General features: G+C 34.9%; 1 protein-coding gene and 1 pseudogene across 1 annotated transcript; both read right to left on the bottom strand.

Moving 5' to 3' along the window:
* Window positions 1-1012: 1012 nt before the first annotated feature.
* On the bottom strand, window positions 1013-2694 carry LOC148782964 (putative acetyltransferase At3g50280; annotated as a pseudogene).
* Window positions 2695-4319: 1625 nt separating this feature from the next.
* Window positions 4320-6068, bottom strand: LOC105420283 (putative acetyltransferase At3g50280). The gene is made up of 2 exons (XM_088861360.1): window positions 5580-6068; window positions 4320-5427 (listed from the first exon to the last, which is right to left on the bottom strand). The coding sequence occupies exons 1-2, from the start codon at window positions 6009-6011 to the stop codon at window positions 4546-4548; spliced, it is 1314 nt and encodes a 437-aa protein (XP_088717486.1). The 5' UTR covers window positions 6012-6068; the 3' UTR covers window positions 4320-4545.
* Window positions 6069-22671: the final 16603 nt, after the last annotated feature.

Below are 22671 nucleotides of genomic sequence, written 5' to 3'. Positions count from 1 at the left end.
GAAGGTCTACTACTAGATATTTTTTTTTTCGGGAGGTGGTACAGTTTGTTAGTTATTGATGTTGCAATTCAATGGTGGCTTTGTCATCTACAAACATAGGTTGAGTATATACCACTTACTCATGCATCTAAAAAATCAATTTGACCGAGTCACTTTGGAGAATTTTGAGTTGTCCAAGAAAGTATACCGCTTTATTGTGATGGCTAGACTACGTTATTTTTGGTAAAGAATCCAACTTGTTTCGGTGAGAGCACGAAGCATATTGATATCTAATATCATCACTATGTGATGTGGTAAAATGTGGAAACTTTTTATTGCCGTAAATTTATACTAAGGACAATCCTGCAGATATGTTGACTAAAACCATTGAGAAAGGGAAATTCACTCGGTACAGAATTTCCTTGATGAGGTTACCTGAAAATTGAGTAATTGATGAACAACAATTTCTTCAGTAAAACTAATCAAAATTGAAACATGATTTCAAGTGAGAAAATGATAAAGTAAAGCCAAATTTCGTTCATTTCGGGAACTTAATATTATGAATAGCCACCAACTTTCCTTAATCCTTACACTATGGTGATCCTAGTTTGTGTGATTTGAATCCATGGTGGTGCGGAAAAGGTTAGGTGATCCTATGGGAGAGAAAACACTCTAAAAGTTGAAAGGAGGGGATAGAAATGGCCTCCTATGGATGTCTTTTAGGGTTTATATTAAGCTTGGTAATAAAAATAGAAAGTGTATGCATGCAAAGAAAAAATGGACAGGAGTTGTATTATAAATGAGTATAGAAAAGAAATTCTAGTTTCGGTTTTGTGTGAGAGCTTGTAAACCCTTGTTATCTAACCATGTAGGTCATGTGTTTGCTTTTGCTATGCTTTTGCTTTTGTGATTTTCTCAGAAAATTAAAGAGGTTATGTGTCCAAAATTAATGGTTGTTGCATTTCTAACCACCTGAACTTGGCTGACTTTGTTGGAGACCCATTGAGAACTGATTTCACAGGGTCCTTAGGGGTTAGTCAAGTAACTAATGCGAGTATGAGTCACACTCAGTTTTGATTAATTTTTTCCAACCATTTACAGCTCTGTAACTGCTTCAAGAAACTCTTGGTCTGATTCAAGGGCAGTCATGGACTGTGGGGCAAGACACAGTTCAATGTCTATGCTTCCTTCTCTTTCCCTCCCTTGGTAAGCATAGATTCTGCCATCAAACTTGTTCGCATTACCGCTGCGTACCACGAGGGGTGTCCCCCATCCAAAATCATTCTGATACATGGAGAATCTGGGTGAACCCCCAAACATAATACTGAAAGGGTCAAAGTCGCTAAAGTGATTTTGCCGGGGTGCTTTCATCCAAGCCTCGAGATGGGCTCGCACACTCACATTTGTATGTCCCAGAGTAGCCTGCTGCAGCAATGATGCTACCCAGCCAAATCCTGGCTGAGCAGCTCCCCTACTGTTGCACTCGCAACAATACCTTGGATGGAGTTGCCGAAGTAGTCAGGTGATAGAGGCGGTGATAACCTTGATCGGTTCCCGGCGGCCTGCCCACATTTGGTGGTCTGAGTTGTAGGGAGACCATGAGCCCGTGTCACAGCTCGCCACATGAGTGCTGTTAGAGACTGCAAAGAAGAGATCTTGCTGGATACATCCTCATCTATGTGCATGTTAGCCTTGTGCTTGAGCAATGCTATTGATCGGGTGCTAAAATGGAAAAATCTCTCAGTTAGGGGAGGTGGGGAGTATCTTTCAAGGGTATCCTCTGAAAGATGCATGGCAATGTGGCGATCCCTAAGAAACCAGGTCTCTAGTACTGGTGGCCGGGAGATCTTTAAAGAATTTCCATCTCCCCTCGATATCTCTGCCCACGAGTTGAAGAAGTGCCAGGAGCTACCATCGCCTACGGCGTGGTTCATGGAGCACCCGATGAACAAACCATCACTCAGCTCCGTAACCAGCTCATGGTTTAAAAGCCCATTGTTAGCAAGTAAGGGATGACCAATACATATAAATTTTAGTGTCCAAACATGTTGAATTGCATGTAATAGAATCGCAGATGCAAATGCACAAACAGATATGCCAGATACCTGAACCGCTAGTAAGGGTAGCTTATGGCCATCGTGGCCAATGACACCGTCCAGGGCGAAGAAGGACTTCACATCGTCAGTGACATAAGGCGAAGCCACGATGTCACCCACTGTTAGATGGGTGGCCTTGGCATGGATGAAGGCCGCACCAGCGTCATTGCAGTGGATGTAGATGGAGCCATCAGTATGCGTGGCCAGACGCCCCGCGAGAGGGACGAAGTGAGCGAGGCAGTCAGCCAAGGAGACCTTGAGGCCGTCCAGCGCAGAGCTCAAAGAAGTGGGGGCTTGTCCCAAGAGGACACCTTTCTGGATATAGTGGACAGAGAGCATGGCCAGATCCCATGGTGTTAGGTCGTAACGCTCTACAGGGGAGGGTCGAGATGTGTAGACTGTGCAATTTGTGAGAGGAAAGCTAGAGGGGATGGGCGCCATGGCTTGTTGCAGGCTTGGTGATGTGAGTTCCATCTTATGTAAGAAGCGGGCTTGAGTCAGTCCCATTGTCTCAAGTTCGATGATTTGGTTTTGGGGGGGTTGTTTGACTTTGGGGTAGGTACAATGACTTGTTTTTTTTTTTTAATAACGTTTTGTCTTGAAGAACAAGCCATTACTGTAGGATGCCAGCTAAGTAATATGAGTGCTTAATATGAAATTTTAGAGAGAAAAACTATCTCAAAAATATTTTAGAGAGAGGAACTATCTCAAATTTCAAGTTTTAGAGTGAAAAAATATCTTACAATTTTAAAAAGAGAAATTGTATCAAATTTTGGAGAGATAAACTACTTGAAAAAATTAAGAGAGAGAAACTATCTTAATTTTTTTAAGAGAGAGAAACTATCTTAATTCTTCCTGTCCCAACTAAAAAAGATATTGCAGCTCTTAAACTAATTACTTGTAAAGAGTTATATGGAGAAGGCATTGTTGTGCTTCAACATGTAGAATTCGAAGCCAATTAGTAATCTATTTTTCTATGCACATTAAGTTGCTTTCAAAATAATATTTTCAAAGAAAACACAAAAATATCGAGTACCACATACTCTAGTTGGAGGTTCATGTTAGCTATGTTTACCAAGGTTGATATTGCACATAGATTCGCAATGAATCTTGGTCATGATCCTTGGATGTAGTGAAGTAGATCCTTCATCATTGAAAAGGAACATGCAATGATGATATCTGTTTCAATGAAATGGATTTGAAATTTATTGGTTATGTAGATGCATAATGCAATCTTCTCAGATAAAAGGATTACAACTCAAATTTTTTTTTTTGAGAAAATTACATGTATCCATACCCCTTTGATTAATGGTTATTACTAAAATCCCCTATCAAATAGAAATATTACCCTCGTACCCATTTTGAAAATGTTAGGGTTTTTTCTCAAATTGCCCCAACTTTGGATTTTCAAAATCCAAAGTTGTCGAGCACTTCAATTCGCCCCATATATTGCTCCAAAGTTGTTATTGGGTTTTGCACCAACAAATTTCAGGTTTTTAAAAACCCAAGGCCCTCATTAGAATCCAATAGACAACACTAAAGGATTCCTGAAGTTGTTATTGGCATCAACTTATTGTTACTGGAATCCAATCCCCAACAATAAAATTTTGAAGTTTGAAATCCAGAAGTTGCAAAAATTTTATTGTCTTTCAAAGGAACGTAATGGGTTTTGGTAAACTTCGGATTTTTAAAATCCAAATTATGGGTATTTTGGCGACTTTGAAAAAAAGCCGTAGAAAATGAGTATGATTGTAAGAACGTTAAAAAGGTGAAACTTAGTAATAGCAATTAATTAAATGGGTATGGGCATAAATTTCTCTATTTTTTTTATTTCGGAAGTGGTACAGTTTGTTAGTTACCGATATCGTAGTTTATGGTGGCTTTGTCTTCTACAGGTATATGCTCACTTGCTCTTACATCTAAGTAATCAATTTGTCTGAGTTACTTGGAGTAATTGAGTTATACAAGAAAGGGTACCGCTTCAATGATGGCTAGAGTGTGTTGTTTTTGGCAAAGAATCCAACATGATAGCACAAAGTTTATTAATATCCAATATCACTATATGATGTGCAGTAGAATAATGAAAAATTTTATTATAGAATTCATAATATAAACAATCTAATAGATAAGTTGACTAAAACCGTTGAAAAAGGGAAATTCGCTAGGGATGAAACTTCCTTGAGGCTTAAGGTTACTTAAAATTTGAGTGATTGACAAGCAACAATTTCAAATTGAGGAATTGACTAATAACAAATGTGAAGTAGATCCTTCATTATTGGAACGGAACATGTAATGCTAATATTTGTTACAATGTGATGGATTTGAAATTTACTGGTTATGTAGGTGCAATTTTTGCTGGCTACTAAGATAAAAGAACATCTACTACGAAAGGGTCCTTAAGGGTTAGTCAAGTAACTAGTGCGAGTATGAGCCTGGACTCGCTTAGTTTTGATTCATTGTTTCCAACCATTTACAGATATGTAACTGCTGCAAGAAACTCTTGGTCTGATTCAAGGGCAGTCATGACCTGTGGGGCAAGACACACTTCCATGTCCATGCTTCCTTCTCCTTCCCTCCCTTGGTAAGCAGAGATTTTGCCATCAAACTTGTTCGCATTACCGCTGCGTACCGCGAGGGGAATCCCCCATCCAAAATCATTCTGATACATGGGGAATCTGGGTGAACTCCCAACCACAATACTAAAAGGGTCAAAATTGCTAAGGTGATATGGCCGGGGTGCTTTCATCCAAACCTCGAGATGGGCTCGCACGCTCACATCTGTATGGCCCAGTGTAGCCTGCCGCAGCATTGATGCTGCCCAGCCAAGCTCCTGGCTGAGCAGCTCCCCTACGGTTGTACTCACAGCAATAGCCTGGATGCAGTTGCCGAAGTAGTCAGGTGATAGAGGTGGTGACAACCTTGATCGGTTCCCTGCGGCCATCCCACATTTGGTGGTCTGGGTTGGAGGGAAACCAAGAGCCCGTGTCACAGCTCGCCACATGAGTGCTGTTAGAGACTGCAATGAAGAGATCTTGCCGGATCCATCCTCATCTATGTGCATGTTAGCCTTGTGCTTGAGCAATGCTATTGATTGGGCGCTAAAATGGAAAAATCTCTCAGTTAGGGGAGGTGGGGAGTATCTTTCTAGGGTATCCTCTGAAAGATTCATGGCTATGCGGCGATCCTTAAGAAACCAGGGCTCTAATACTGGTTGCTGGGAGATCTTTAAAGAACTTCCATCCCCCCTCGATATCTCTGCCCACGAGTTGAAGAAGCTCCAGAAGGAGCTGCCATCGGCTACGGTGTGGTTCATGGAGCACCCAATGAACAAACCATCACTCAGCTCTGTAACCTGCTCATGGTTTACAATCCGATAATTAGCCAGTAAGGAAGACCAATACAAATGGATAAAATTTTTAATGTCCAAACATGTTGAATTGGTTCCCAGCATATACAATGTAATAGAATTGCGAATAGAATGGCACAAACAGATACACCAGATACCTGAACGGCTAGTAAGGGTAGCTCATGGCCATCGTGGCCGATGGCACCATCCAGGGCAAAGAGGGCCTTCACATCGTCAGTGACATAAGGCGAAGCCACGATGTCATCCACTGTGAGATGAGTGGCCCTGGCATGAATGAAGGCGGCACCGGCGTCATTGCACTGGATGTAGATGGCTCCATCAGTACTCGTGGCCAGGCGCCCCACGAGAGGGAAGAAGTGAGTGAGGCAATCAGCCAAGGAGACCTTGAGGTCATCAAGCACAGAGCTCAGAGAAGATGGGGGTTGACCAAAGAGGACACCTTTCTGGATATAGTGGGCGGAAAGCATGGCCAGATCCCATGGTGTTAGGTCATAGCGCTCAACAGGCGATGGTCGAGATGGATGGATTGTGCACTTTGTGTGAGGAAAGCTTGAGGGGATGGGCGCCATGGCTTGTTGCAGGCTTGGTGATGGTGGGTGGTGCAATCTTTTATGTGAAGTTACAATGAGAGGTGGGCTTGACTCACTTCCACTTTGTCAAGTTGGACTGGGCATCCATGATTTGATTGTGGGACGGTTGTTGGGCCTTGGGTTAGGTACAATGGATAGAAACCAGGAAAAAGCTTGGTGCTTACGCTTTGACTTCAGAATTTTTTATCTTTTTAGGAGAATATTTTAAAGTGCTTACATTTGCTTTAGAATTTTTTTTGGCAGTTTAGGAGAAAATATTTGAAATATTTTTATTAATGGAGAAGTTTTTGTGAGTCAGTGGATGCATGTGTCATCTGACCATCGAGCATCCATCTGTAAGATGGACGTTCATAGAAAAGATGGTGACCAAAAAAATTCAAAAGAAAAAAAACACTTACTTGAATTTGAAAATGTTGTTTTAAATTTTTTTATAGAACATAGATCTCTTAAAATTTTGGATCCAAAATCCATCTTTAAAATGGATATGAGAGTCATGATGATATCACATAGGAAGGTCTTTATCAAAATACTTTTGCTTCTTACCTCAGGCAGTTAGCAATAATCTTTCCGCAATGGATATGAGAGTCATGATGATATCACATAGGAAGGTCTTTATCAAAATACTTTTGCTTCTCACTTCAGGCAGTTAGCAATAATCTTTCCCCATACTTCCGGGAATCTATTTCGTGTGGCTTGGCAAGAAAATTTTGAGGCATGGGTACACGACCCTCTACATGTAAGGGGAGATACATATGCATATGTGAGTCGGGAAACTCATAGAAACCCTATCCTTTATTAATACATCCTTAAACAACTAAAGTAAGAGGCAAGGCTAACCCCAAACCTCAATGATGGTCTGAAAATCTATTTCCCCTGATTGTGAAATTTAATCCTCCAAAAACGAGTACAGAGCACATCTATAAATATTTTAAAATAAATAGATAGTGCAAATAATGTATTACAAAATGCATTACTTTTAATACTTACAATCTTTTTTGTATACATACATCGAGACGATTGTTGATTCAAAAGTGTTTTCCAGCAAGTTGGCAGTCTCGATTCTGAACAAATTTCTCTTTTCTCGCCATTCAGGTTTGTGTCTTCGATTTCACGATGGCCATAAATTTGGACTTGAGATGATTTTGAGGGGGAAATTGTGTGGAGCAGGGGACCTCTGGACAAGGTGTTCGGACACATAAATGAGTTCAGCCTACAAGTCATGGATAGGATATATTGAAAAAAACGACTAATGCGATCTTGTCGGGGAATTTTTTTTTTTTATTATTATTTATCAAAGATCACTTACAAGTAGTCTTATTACAATAATTCTTGCTTCAAAGAAAATAAAAATTTACCAATTCAAAAAAAAACTTAAATGCCATTAAACTAATTTTCTTTAACCAAAGAAAGTCACCACAAATCTTGTGCTTGAGAATGTAAAGACTATAATATTAAATATGCAAGAAACAAAAGAGAATACAGGAGATTACCTCAACCGGGCTTATTACTTCCCACACCGAGTCACCAATATTCGATGGCGCGGGATCAGCGGTCTAACTTCAATCTTGAATCGGTAAAACAAGTTTAGGCCAAACTGAGTATACACCCTTAAATCTCTACAAAATTTAACCTCCAAAATATTCTTGCCTTAACCTTAATTTCCCAACCCCTAGTATTTTTAAGACAAGAGAGAGAAAGAGTGGGAACCCTAGGGTTGCGGTGTGCCCCTTTATGGGCTTTAGGAGAAAGAGGATTAGGGAGAGAAAGTTGGAGAGAGAGTGGGGCGTGCCTTTGTTAGAGAGAGGAGAGAGAAAGTTATGGGCGAGAGAAAAGGTGTAGAGAATAGGGAGGTACAACCCTATTTATAGAGAAAAATTAAGTTTAAGGTTTTTTAGGGTTTCTCATAGTTGGTCTCTTCTTGATATTGAATATGGACCGTTGGTGAAGGTGACTTATAAGATGAGAGATCTAAGCCATCCATTCCATAAATGGGCCATCAACATTATGGAATGTGCTTGGATCATTATCCTCCTTTTCTTAAATCATTTTCCAATCAATATATTTAAATAAATTGAATCTTATTTAAATATTATTTATTCCATAAAATAACATATTCTTTCTTATACTATTTAAAGATATATCAAGTCAAGATATACTTTCAATATTTAGAATAAGATGTGGTCAATCTTTTTCATATATAATATTAGATCACATGCCACAAAATACATTTTTAAAATTTGAATAGCTTGACAACAAAGCAAACAACCAAGAGGTAGGGCATGCCACCCATGTGTGGCATGTGTGGGCCCCACCCACATGGTACATGTTGGGCCCATGAGCATTATGGGCCCCCATGATACTTAACAAATTAATTTCTAAAATATTATTTGAATTTTGTACTTTTGTAAAATCAATAACTTTTACTTTGATAAGTCCAAAAATTATAAATAAAATATCAAAAGACTCATAAAAATTCAAATAACAATTCTAAGACAATTTCTATCATAAGACAAACATAACTAAATTAACATGATGGAAAATAGATCCATATGGTTTGGGAATTGAATTAACAATCATGGGGCACTCCACCTTCAACTGTGGACTATGGACCACACTTGCTTTATCAGACCGACCCAATGTTTCCATAACCCCCAGTCCAAACAAGGGCTCATTAGCGGAACACCAAAGTCTAGCCGATGAGCCAATGGATCGCAATATCAATCTTTGGATTACAGGTCCTCCCCTATAGACGAATCAAGGTCACCAATACCTTATGCGAGCACAGCTCTATGGCGCATAGGAGTATCTCTCGCACATGTATACGCTTCACCCTAAAAGGTGGATATCTGGCTTTCTTAAACGATCTATCGATATGCATGTCGTGTGATGGATCATGGATGAGATTTTGGCCTCTGTCTCTGTAGGCCCACCATCGCACACAAGGGCCACACAGTCCCTCGGCTCATTCATCCAGACATAAGCTCTGACATCATCAATGGATAACCCAGGATCCTTCTCGGTTTGTTCTCTATGCCCAGGTACCTTGGGTTTTTTCCAACCGACTGGCCTAGATCGTCAAGCACATTCCTGTATCAGCAAATATTGTTTGCTTAGTATGGTCCCCGAGGAACCATACTCCCACTGAGTTTAAGTTCCACTATATGATTTTATTTTACAAGCACTCATAAGGCTTTTAAAGGCCACATAACCCCAATATCTCTCACTTGACATTTGAAGGTCTTACATTCTCACTTTCTCTCATTCCCATCTCTTTCTCCCAATTACAATATCTCTTAAGCATTTTACTTATTCTCTCAATACATTAATCATGACTTTTGCCATCAATCCTTTCACAAAAGGATTTATAGAGGCAATATATTTTTCTCTTTGCTGCTCGGATCTCATCCCAAAAAGTGGATGTAACTCATCTTTCACATAGCATCACGAATCATAGACATGTTGTCTCATAAGACCATCACGTACCCTAATAGCATGGAGTCGTATGTTTATGGGATCAAAAGAATTCTTCAAATAAGTTGTTCCCTTTTGTAGCCATATAACCAGCACCACACATTTGGGTTCCATGGGTGAAGAACATTATAATCTATTGTTTCATCTGGCACGTCAACTACTAACAGGTGCTCCCACTGTAATATTTAATTTATCTCGATCTCGATCTTTCTCAATCTCACCTCATTCCTCAGGTGATAAAAACATGGTTTTATATGCTTGGAGTTCTTATGGAATCGTGGCTCTTTTGACACACATATCACCGCCGTGCTATCGTAGAAAATTCTTACTGCTTCATAATGCACGAGGTGAAAGTCAAGTCGATTAAGGAATTTCTTAATCCATACTGCCTCCTTGATCACTAAACAACACACCACGTACTCCGCCTCCATGGTGGACAATTTCGTCACATCCTGCCTGTTTCTTTGATTTCCAAAAAACTGTACCCCCCCCAAGCATGAACACATATCCAGATGTAGATTTCGCATGTTCTGGATCCGTGAGATAGCTTGCACCTGTATATCTGCATATCTAAGCAGTTAAAAAAACATGGGACTGTAGCAGCTTCCACTCAATTATTGCACATATAATATATACATTATCAACATTCTTATGCAAATATCATGAGGTAGCATATCAAGTCTCATATAATATGTAATTCAATACCCATTGGTTTCACAATATGCAAAAACCTTCATGAATCACAAATGTTCAACCATACTAGACATCTTGGTAGTAAATTCATGCAAACAAAGTTATCTAATTAACACAATATGTGTCAATGAAGTCTAGCATGATGGCATTCCTACAACATTTCTTATGGTTCAAAGTCTTAGGTAATCGAAGATTCTAAATAACTAGAAACATGAGTCAAGGCATATAGGTATTTAAAAACAAACAGTGCATGATAGTGTTTCTCCTACTTTTATAAATACCTCCAAGACACAGTGTTTTTCTTTTTAATAAAAAAAATTGACCCGATATGTACATTCACAAGTAATGGTTATATAATTAATTTTCATAAAGACTTAATGGACCTTGCAAGATTATGTGGTTTTCTCAAAACCATATTCATAGACTTAGACTTTTTTCAAATCATCCAATTTAATTTTAAAATACATGTTTAGCCTTCATAAATCATTTTACCGCATTCACCTTTAATTTCCTACCAAGTCAAGTTCATAGCCACAAAAACAAATCATTTATACCATCTTATAACTTTATCCAAAATAGCGCATGACTAAATAATGTCTATTAAAGCCTTGATAAAATACAACATTTTTTGTAATTATGGAGAATTTATCAGGAAATCATCATCACACGTAACACATCATATTATATACATTATTGAGAGGATGGTCACTAAGACCGAGTTTTATCAAAACACTCCCTTTGTACTTACATATTTGAATGAGTCACACACATCTCTCGTGTTTCATCCTTTGGGCTCAAAGCCCTTGATCAAATCACATCTCCATGTGTATCACTACCTTAAGTAGTTCATACTCAAGTACAAAGAGACACAAAAACACAAGGTATTCAAAACTAGTTCTTTCAAATTTTTTAGCACTTATCACTTAATGTTCATACACTCCATACATATTCATAAAACAATTAGCTAAAATATAACCAAAGCATATTAAACAAAGTTATTGAATCCTCTTTCCTTATATGACCTTACCATGTAATGTGTGACCTCAAAACCATATAGTGTGGTACCTGGGCTTTCTTGATTCATCGTTTTTACTAGTTTGATAAGCTTTTGTGATATTAAAAATGCACGCAACTGATGGAGAATATATTGGTCATCAGTCGCATGTCACGAAGTGTCGATCTCTTTGGTACGTGGATTCTCCTGTCTTACATCGTAAAGAAAATCTCTTCTTCATTCCATTATTTCAAATATCATAATTTTGATTTTCCTACTGATCTTTAGCGTTTCTATGCTACCACCAAGTCTCTTTATATATCATTTTATTTCGAAGAATCAAAGATGCTTTTATAGGTATTGTGTTTCTTTTTCTTTCTGTTATTCCCAGATCGAATACTTTTCACATAAAGTGTCATATCTTGCCAACTTTATATTACCTCTCTCTAAAGTTTTATTATAATAAACCATAATTATAAGCACACTATAAAATCTTTTTAAATGAGCCCTAAAAAGGGTCTCCATAATTAGGAATTCAAAGATGTGCCTTAACATGCCACATCTTTTTAATTTAGTATAGAATAGAACTTGAGCATCCCATGATAAAAATATGATATCTCTCAACTCATAAAGAGTTAATCTTCGAATCCTTTTGAGTATTAAAATAGACTAAAAAAATATAAAATAATGTTCAGTTCCATCTCTAAATCATATCATTTAGTGAGTATTCATTTTAGTGATATTTACGTCACAATGCAATTTTTCAGTTGAAAATCAGGTTGAACACCTCTCAATAAAAAAATTGTTTCTCTCAATTATCAAAAGATTTCTTCCTGAAATCTTTTGTGTTGAAAACTAGATTAAAAAATAAATCATAACATCATAGTGTGAATATCAAATAATACTTTTCTTCAGAGAAATAAATAAGTGACGTTCACGTCACAAAATAAATCATAATGCAAAATTCCAGAATGAACACTATCTAGTAAAATTGTCTTTTCTCTCTACCATTATGGAGTTTCCCTTTCAAACTAATTTTGTTTAAAAGTAGACACATAATAGTAACACATACATTTCCATAAGCCTTATAACACTTTGTTAAGTAGGCTTGATAAATATAGTTATTCATGTCTTCAATGAAGGATATACCAAATTACAGAAAATTCAAGATTACCTCTCTTCAATCAAAAATTTTTATTCCTCTCTTCCCATAGATATTTCTCTCTCAAATAAATTTTATTAGAAACTAGACTCATAATAGAAGTCTAAAAACTTAGTGTGAGCCATAAAACATTCTGTTAAGATTAGAAATAAAATATTGACTTGCAAATCATAGAAATAATTTTCGTTGTAAAAAACAGCACTTGCACACCATTCAATAAATCGTATATCTTTTAAACCACAGGGAAATTCTTGATGAATTTTTTTTTGTTTGAACACAGTAAAATTTCAACAAAAAATAAAGTCATATCATTGGTGGGAAAAATCATGAAACTCAGTAGACAGTTCCTGGATTTTACAGGGTCAAAACTGACACCTTTTATTGATGAGTCTATAGCTTTCAATTTCCTTAAGATCTCCTACTGACTTTTTGTAGGTAGATCCTACTCTCAAAGACACACAATATTATTGAAGTATATAATAGAAAAATACATCATTATCTTCTTCATATCACTGCTTCAAAATAGCCCAGAACGTTCATTATGCAGAGTGTCTTTTCGATGTTTGAATATTTCAATAATTCTTAGCTGTGGGTGTATTACTTGACCACAAAGGTCATTAGCTTTCATATATCTCATTCTCAAGCTTGATCTAGACTCAGTAAAGAGAAAAAGATAACTAATGACATCAAGTATCAATAGCTCTGTCACCAAGGAAAGAAAGACTAATGTGATTTTGTCGAGGAATATATATTTTTTATTTTTATTCTTTTCACCAATTTTCTTTTCTTTTTCTTTTCTTTTGGCAAAGATCACTTACAAGTAGTGTTATTACAATAATTCTTGCGTCAACGAAAATAAAAATTTGTTAATAAAAAAAAAAACTTTGATATCATTAAACTAATTTTCTTTAAGCAAAAAAAGTCCACAAATCTTGTGCTTGAGAATGTAAAGACTATAATATTAAATATGCAAGAAACAAAAGAGAATGCAAGAGATTACCTCAACCGAACTTATTATACCCCACACCGAGTCACCAACATCCGATGGCATGGGATCAACGGTCTAACTTCAATCTCGAACCAGAAAAGCAAGTTTCAGCCAAACTAAGTATACATCCTTAAATCTCTGCAAAATTTAAGCCCCAAAATATTATTGGCTTAACCCTAATTTCCCAACCTTTAGTATTTTTAGGACATGAGAGAGAAAGAGTGGGACCTTAGGGTTGAGGTGTGCCCCTCTATGGGCTTTAGGAGAGAGGGTTAGAGAGAGAAAGTTGGAGAGAGATCCAAAGGAGAGAGAGTGAGGCATGCCTCTATTGGAGAGAGGAGAGATAAAGTTATGGGAGAGAGAAGGTAAAGAGAATAAAGGGCTACAACCTTATTTATAAAGAAAAATTAAGTTTAAGGTTTATTAGGGTTTCTCATAGTTTTCCTCTTTCTTGAAATTGAATATGGACTGTTGATGAAGGTGACTTATATGGTGAGAGATCTGAGCCATCCATTCTATAAATGGGCAATCAACATTATCCCCATTTTCCTAAATCATTTTCCCATCAATATATTTAAATGAATTGAATCTTATTTAAATATTATTCATTTCATAAAATAGCATATTCATTCTTATACAAAGATATGTCAAGTTAAGATATGCTTTCAATATTTAGGATAAGATGTGGTCAATCGTTTCCATATCTACTATTAGATCACATGCCACAAGATACATTTTCTAAATTTGAATAAGTTGACAACAAAGCGAATAACCTAGAGGTGGGGCGTACCACCCATGTGTGGCACGTGTGGGCCCATGTGCATTATAAGCCCCCATGATATTTAATAAATTAATTTTTAAAATATTATTTGCATTTTATACTTTTGTAAAATCAATATTTTTATTTTTATAAGTCCAAAAATAATAAATAAAATATTAAAAGACTCATAAAAATTCAAATAACAATTCTAAAACAGTTTCTATCATAAAACAAATAGAATTAAATTAATATGATGGAAAATGGATCCATATAGTTTAGGAATTGAATTAACAATCATGGGGCACTTCACCTTCAACTGTGGATTACATACCACACTTGCTTTATCAGACCGATCCAGTGTTTCTCATGACCTACAGTCCAAGTAGGGGCTCATTAGCGGGATACCAAAGTTTGGCTGATGAGCCAATAGGTCGCAATCTCAGTCTGTGGATTACAGGTTCTCCCCTAGAGACGAGTCAAGGTCACCAATACCTTATGCGACTACAACTCTATGGCTCATAGGAATATCTCTTCCACATGCATACGCTTCACCGTAAAATGTGAATATCTGTCTTTCCCGAACGATCTATCGATATGCATATCGTGCGATGGATCATGGCTGAGATTTTGGCCATGTTTCGGTAGGCCCACCATCACGCACAAGGGCCACACAGTCCCTTGGCTCATTCATCCAGGTATAAGCTCCGACCTCATCAAGGGATAACCCAAGACCCTTCTCGATTTGTTCTCTATGCCTAGGTGCCTTGGGTTTTTCCCAACTGACTAGCATAGATCGTTAAGCACAGTCCGATATCAGCAAATATTATTTGCTTAGTATGGTCCTCGATGGACCACACTCCCACTGAGTTTATGCTCTACTATATGATTTTATTTTACAAGCACTCATAAGGCCTTAAAAGGCCACATAAACCCAACATATATGGCATCTTATAATATGCACTTAATTTTGTCTATGATTTTGAATTTAATTGGGTACATTTTTGTGTTTATTAGTCTGCAATGGACTACCATAACACCTCAGAATTTAATAATATCAAAGTTTTCGAAACTCTGATTCAAATTGTGATCAATTTCAAATGAGCAAAAAATTTCAGCTCGAAAACCACAATATTATGATATACTGCAAAGAGACAGTCAAGAGTCAAATTTAGATTAGGAACACAGATATGGAGCTTGGCTCAGTCACGAAGTTCAAGAATTTTGTTTTTTCTTACTTTTGAGTCTTTTCAATGACACTCTTACAATCACCCAATGTATTGTAAAATCCAAGCGACAAGAGTGATTGATTGTGACCTCTTTGTAAAAAAAATAAATGATTTTTTTTAATATTTTACCTTTTTTTGTTTTGCCGGAAAAAAAACAAAAAAAAAGAAGAAGGCCAAAATGTAATAAAGAGGAAATTTTGAAAAAGGCGAAAGTGTAATAAAGTGGAACTTTTTGGAGAGAAACATAAGAGAGTCATGTTTGAATAAAGGAAGGATAAAAGGCAGTGAAGTTCCATGGGAAGCATGAATGCGCGCAACTATACTTGGGGAACACACGGGTAGAGATGCTCCTAACCTATGCATGGATCACTTGAGCACCCCAAATTATTTTGTGGATAGTAATTAATATGTCTCAGGTTCAATCTTCATTCCTATGTATTGTGCCGAGTACACTGCGGTCTCTTTGGACCACTACGTCAATTTTCATGCTAACTAGTGTCATGGTTCTTCTAGTATTGGGCTTTGAAAAATAATAAGCGTTATTTTAAATTAATATAAATTTTGTATTATAATATTATTAAAAATGTGTTTTGCCTTATTTATAGAGAAAAAAGTTATAGGTTATTTATTCCATATTAAATAATAGAACGAGGGAAGTCATGTTTAAATATGAAGATATTCTTTTCACTTGTGTTCTAAGACTCAGAGGTAGAGAAGGTACATGCGAATTTGAGGAGGAAGGCGCTCAATTTTGCACATTCACAACGGGGCAAGCACTTTGCTCTTTTGCATTGGCGCGAGAGGTGATTGGAATTACATAGTGCACATGGCGAGGACACATTTGTATGCAGGGTGATGAAACCAAAGACGTTATACCATAAACCCCCGTGTCACTGTTGGTATCCAATTGCAGGTGAATCACAACTGATGAACACTATTTTAACAGCTATGATTAAGGATCAATAATTAAAACTATTTATCCAACGAGTACATGGAACAATCGCATTCCCTGGATCTAAAAAGGCACTTTCGCTCTCTTTGTTTCCACCCTTGTGACTAAGGTTTTTCTCACTATTGAAACGTATTTTGAGAACTCTCTATCTAGAAAAGATGTCACTTGGTGCTCCGGAAAATGAGTTTTTTCTTCTAAGCTTGACTTTTGGATATACTTTAAAAATATAGTTTTTGGGAATTTCTAGAATTCTACGACTCGAGGGAGTCCTTATCTCAATTGGACAAGTGTCCAACAAAAGACCTATATAAAACCCCCCTCTAGAGCCTCCCATAATTCATAACTAGAATTTTAAAAAAATTCTTTAGAAATTAGAGAAAATCCTTTAGGATGGAGGAACCCTAGAGCTAGGATACCCAAAAAAAACCTAGGTGATTCGCCCCCAAACCAAAACCTTAATTCTCTACAACTATTAAACCCTAATTTAAAAAGAAGACAATGCCCTGCAAAGAACATATCCTAGGTACAAATTCTTCAAGAAAAAAGATAGCAAAGAAGTAAATCAGCCCGCGGTCGGATACGGGTCTCAACTATAAGTCTCTGGTTGTCCCAAGCCAACCGGTCCCATCCAGGTAAATTTTTTCTTTAATTTTTCAGATTATTTTTTCTTCTTTTTTATTTTCTTTCTCAGTTTTTTCATGGATTTTATGTGATTTCAAGCCGGCTGGTGTGAAGAGAAGATTTGTTTTTTTAAATCATCTTCTCATATACCATAATTCGATGGACCTCATTTTCCTCTATCAATTTTAATTAGTCAGTTGGAAGCATAAATCAGAGATGATTTATTCCCAAGATCTACCCGAATTTGGATGTAAGCAACCCCACATAGTTTTGGCACTGAACAACAAACAATGGCAACCCTAGATAAGAAAAATGGTCCACCTCACACCTGGTGTGTGTGACATGAGCTTTTGTCTAGTGCATATATATATTGGCATTTGTATGACTCTAAATGTTGCACACACATTCTCTTCATCCTCATAATCAATCTTATGGGAAAAAAAATCAATTTGCACCTTAGATATGGTCAAAATTAGTACCCTCCAACAATAAATCTCGACCATCCATTTGGTGAATTTCAAGATCTAGGTCTTGTCAAATTCAAAATCATTTTTTTCTTTTTTAGTATTCTTAATCTAATGATGATAACTAGTGTTCGCAAAATCGAACAGGAACGGGTAACTGGACATGGATCTGGAAGCGATTTAACCAGCCTAACCGGTAAACTGGTCGATTCAATTGCTCCAACCAGGCAAGCCCCGGGCGGTCAAAAAGTGCTAAAAAAAAAAACCCAAAAAATCTACTAAAATATGAAAAACATATAAAGAATGATTAAAACAAAATACATTCAAATGAAGTTGAAAATTAATGAAAAAATAAATTTTAAATTATATATTTTCCAAGTGCTATTTTAAAAATTTTCTAAAAAAATGGGAAAATATAAAAGTGAATATTAATGACCGAAACAATTTTTAATCTTTAACATAATGTAAAGAATATTTAAAAAATACATTACAAAACAAATTCTTTATTTTTAAGAACTTATATAATTTTTTTTTTTTTTTTTTTAAATGCCGGTTGATCACCCTAACCACCCAAAACCGAAACCGGCTATTGGCCAATTCCGATCTAACCGGGCGGTTAGATTGGGCAATTTTGCGAACAATGATGATAATACTATACAAAAATTTTAGGAATAAAAAAAATCCTTTTGAGGCCGATATCTAACAGTCTCACTAAAATGAACGGTTTATATTAATTGGGCTAGAAAAATACCTTCTAGGGCGTGTTTCCAAAATTTTCTTTTTTATGATTGTTCTTTAGAATGAAAATAGTATACATCTAAAAATCTGTGTCAAACAAATGTCTCTAACATGGTTTTTTAAAGTGGTTGCATTATATTATGATACAACCGTTGCATGAAATCATTGCCTATATATAGGAAGCATCTATGCAAACGCCTATGGGCGAAAATGAACAGTGTTTTTGCCTATACGCTTATCACCATCTAAAAAAATCGGGCAACATGTTTTTCTCGACTGCCACGGACCTAGCATGTCCGTGGCAGTACCGTTACGGACATACCAGGTCCGTGTATGTCTGTGGCGGTCAAAAAGTTCATGTGGAATGGCAACGGATGCCACCGTATGTTGTGGGTCTATTCAATAAACCACCACGGACATAGCAAGTCCGTGGTGGTGGCAAAACATTGTAGCATTTTTGCCTATAGGTGTTTTTTAGGTTTTTCATATATATATATATATATATATATATATATATACAATGCAACCACACTTCTAGAAAATCTCGTTTGTAGCATTCTTATCACCCCAAAAATTGCACATACCCTCTCTTCATCCCAATAGTTAATTTTGAAAAAAAAAAAAAAAATTCAATTTGCATCACAGTTATGGTTAAAATGAAACCCCTCCAACATTGAATCTAGACCGTCCATTTTATGAATTTCAAGATCTAGGCCTTTAAAAACTCAAAACCATTTTTTTCACTTTTAACATTAATCATCTAATAATAACAAAACTATCCATAGATTTTGAAAAGAAAAAAATCCTTTTAAGGCCTAGATGTAAGCACCTTAACAAAATAGGCGACTTATGTTGATTGGGCTAAAATAATACTTTCTAGGGTACATTTTCAAATTTTGTTTTTTGTTTTTGTGATTGTTCAATAGAATGAAAAGAGTGTACATTTAAAAATTAGAATCAAACAAATTGTTGCATGAAATCATTCCTCATAATCAATATATATATATATATATATATTATCTAGAGTTAACAACCCTTCAAAATACAAAGGTTCAAGTTAGAAAGGGTTGTGATGGGTGTATTTATCAAACAATGAGTACTTTTTAATTAAAAGTTATTTAAATAGGTAACTTTATCATTAAATAAGGGCAAATTTTAAATTTTTACAAAAATATAATAGTATTTTGGAAGTTAGTGTCTTAGAACTTTATTTGTAGAGTACCTTTGCCTTTTAGTTAAAATTTCAATTTTACTCTTTATAGAGATGACAAAAGTACCATTTGTCTTATATTAATATTTACAAAATTGCCCCACAAAAGTAACTTTTTTTAAAAAATCGACTACAAGATTAATAAATCCACCTTTCTCAACTCTCTCTATCTTTAACTTTGTAATTTGAACACAACTCTCTCTATCTTGAACTTTTGTAATTTGAAGGGTTGTGAAGTTTAGATTATATATATATATATATATATATGAGTTTGTCTAGAGTTAACTACCCCCTCAAAATACAATGGCATTTTAAAAGTTAGTGCTTGGAATTATGTTTATAGAGCGCCCTTGTCCTTTAGTTAAAATTTCAATTTTGATCCTTATGGAAATGACAAAAATATCTTTTGTCGTGTAGTAATATTTACAAATTTGCCCCACAAAAATAACTTTTTTAAAAAATTAGATAACAAAATTAATAAATCCACCCTTCACAAATAGGGTGTGGTTTCTATAAGGTTGCAACCTTAAACAGGCGCAACTCCAAAGTAGTTTTGGTGAAAAAAACTCTTAGGATTATCTAAAAATCTATTTTTATATCTGATTATAAAATTTTAAAATCCAAAAATAGTTAAAATCATGTAGATCTATAAACATATGAAAATCTTGAAAATGGACGGTCTATATAATGTGTTGTAATATTCACTATTTCTAGTACTCAAAATCTTTTTTTTTTTTTTTTCATACTTATACATCTCGATGTCGAGATGATCAATTAGAGGGGTTTTAAACATTAAAACAACCTTTTTCAATGGATTTTTGAGGTACAACTTTATTTATTCATTTTAAGGTTGCAACCTTTTATTTATTTTTATATATATATATATATATATATATATATATATATATATATATATATATATATATATATATATATATATATAGAGAGAGAGAGAGAGAGAGAGAGAGAGAGAGAGTAAGATATTACAAAACGCCTATAAGCAAAAATGAACAGTGATTTCACCTACTCTTATCACCGTCCAAAGTTCATTGCACAGTCACGATTGTCCAGTAGTATTTCCTTTTTCATTTTTTTTCTACAAATCAGAATGACTTGAAATTTGGAACGTGTGTTCATAAAAAATAGTTGAATATATGAAACATATCAAAAAATTTATTTTACATGATTGTTTTTTACCAAAATACCGCAGAAAAGGTTTTGAGGTATTTTGGTCCTTTTTTTGTGAATTATTATTTTTTATATTTTTATTAAGTGTGCCTCACTAAAATGTATACACGTTTCAAATTTCATATCATTCATATTTGTAAAGTAAAATACTACCAGACAATTGTGACCGTGCGATAAACTTTAGATGGTGATGAGAGTAGGTGAAATCACTGTTTATTTTCACCTATAGGCGTTGAGAAGACTTATATATATATATATATATATATATATATATATATATATATATATATATATATATATATATAATAATCCTATGAGACCCTCCCACACCCATGTGATAACTTTTCTATAGATCTGTACTAAATTTAATGGTGTTCATTTACACATAGATGTCTCATATGATCATTACTATATATATATATATATATATATGTGTGTGTGTGTGTGTGTGTGTGTTTGTCTAGAATTAACAACCCCTCAAAATACAAATCTTAAAGTTAGAAGGGGTTGTGATAGGTGTATTTATAAAAAAAATCATTACTTTTTGTTTAAAAATTTATTTTAATAGACAATTTAACCATTAAACAAAGACAAATGTCAAATTTTTACAAAAGTACAATGGCATTTTAAAAGTAGTGTCCTGAAATTTTATTTGTAGAGTGCTTTTGTCTTTTAGTAAAATTTTTAACTCTACCCTTTATGAAGGTGACAAAAATACCTATTGTCATGTAGTAATATTTACAAAATTACCCTTATTTAATTTGAAGGGTTGTGAAGTTTAAATTTTATATATATATATATATATATGAAAATAGTTTGATTGGGTTGCAACACAATTAAAATAAGTAAAGCCCCACCTCACAAGTCATCAAAAATTGCAATTCAAGTGTTGAAAAACCTTTAAATTGATCATCTCAGCTTGAAATTATGGTTGCGCAAAACAAATTAAAATTTTAATTCTAAAAGTAATATATATTGCAACAAATCAACTAGACCATCTATTTCATGACTAAAAATATGCGTTCAAAGATGTTGCCCGAAAGCCTAAAGCCTACCCTACCTAGCTAAAATATGAACTTGAACTTGGGATAGAAGCTCAGCCCATCTCTTGATGGTGAATAAATTGACTGATGTCTCTACGATATACTCCTAAAGCAAAAGTAGTTGCAGAAAGAGACAAAAGAAAAAAAATTAGGACTATAATGTGGGAGAGCTCCAACTTAACTCAAAACATAGACTCCATAATTACTCAGGACTAGTTGCCCTAGGGAAAATACCATGTAATTGCAAAGAAAGAAAGAAATATAATAATGAAAAGAAAAATGAGACAATTTGGTAATTATATATATATATATATATAAAGCTACTAAAATGTTGCACCTATAATAAATAATGATATAAGTGGAATTTCAATCTTCATATTTTATCAAGTAGTTCAAATACATATCACTATTTGAATTTTAATATTTTTTTAATAATCAGATCATAATGAAATTTTGGGCATATAGACTTGATAACATCGTGTACCATATAAAAATATAAAAAAACACTTTCAAGAATTTAAAATGACCAAATTACCCCATTATTTTCAAAGTTATTTTAATCATTTTATATTTTAAAAAATATTTGTTTTACATATTTGTTCTTGTGCGCAATTTTTCTTAGTACACACAAAATTTTATCACGATCAGATTTCTAGAAAAAAAATTAAAATTTAGATAGTGATATATATTTTGAGCTACCCGATGAAGATCTAATGATTTGATTCCCTCTATATTACTATTCATTATAGGTGCCAAGCCATTGGTAGCAAAGGATGTGGTTTATACAAGGTGGCATCCTTAAACGATCAAAGTATCGTACACCTCTAGATTTTATCATAAATGCAATTTTGGTGTAAAAAATTCTTAAGATGGATTGAGAATCCATTTTCATTTCTAAGTACAAAATTTTAAACTCCAAAAATGCTTCAAATCAAATAGATCTATAAACCTATGAAATTCTTGAAAATTGATTGTCTAAATAATGTGTTGCATGATGTACTATTTTTTGGACCCGAAAATCTTTTTTGTTTCCATATTCATATATTTCGATGTCGAGATGATCATTTAGAGATTTTTTTAATATCAAAATAACCTCTTAATATGGATTTGTGAGGTGGACCTTAATTGT

Source organism: Amborella trichopoda, chromosome 3, assembly GCF_054954075.1.
Source record: "Amborella trichopoda isolate Santa Cruz 75 chromosome 3, AtrichopodaSantaCruz75HAP2 v2.0, whole genome shotgun sequence".
Lineage (NCBI taxonomy): Eukaryota > Viridiplantae > Streptophyta > Magnoliopsida > Amborellales > Amborellaceae > Amborella > Amborella trichopoda.
Note: the sequence above shows the minus strand (reverse complement) of the source record. Positions and strands in the feature narration are given on the sequence as shown.

Bases quoted from the DNA above. Each gene is read 5' to 3' on its own strand.
- LOC105420283 (XM_088861360.1), bottom strand. From the start codon at position 6,011: ATGGCGCCCATCCCCTCAAGCTTTCCTCACACAAAGTGCACAATCCAT. The intron at 5,428-5,579 runs GTATCTGGTGTA...AACCATGAGCAG, and splicing joins TACCCTTACTAGCCGTTCAG to GTTACAGAGCTGAGTGATGG.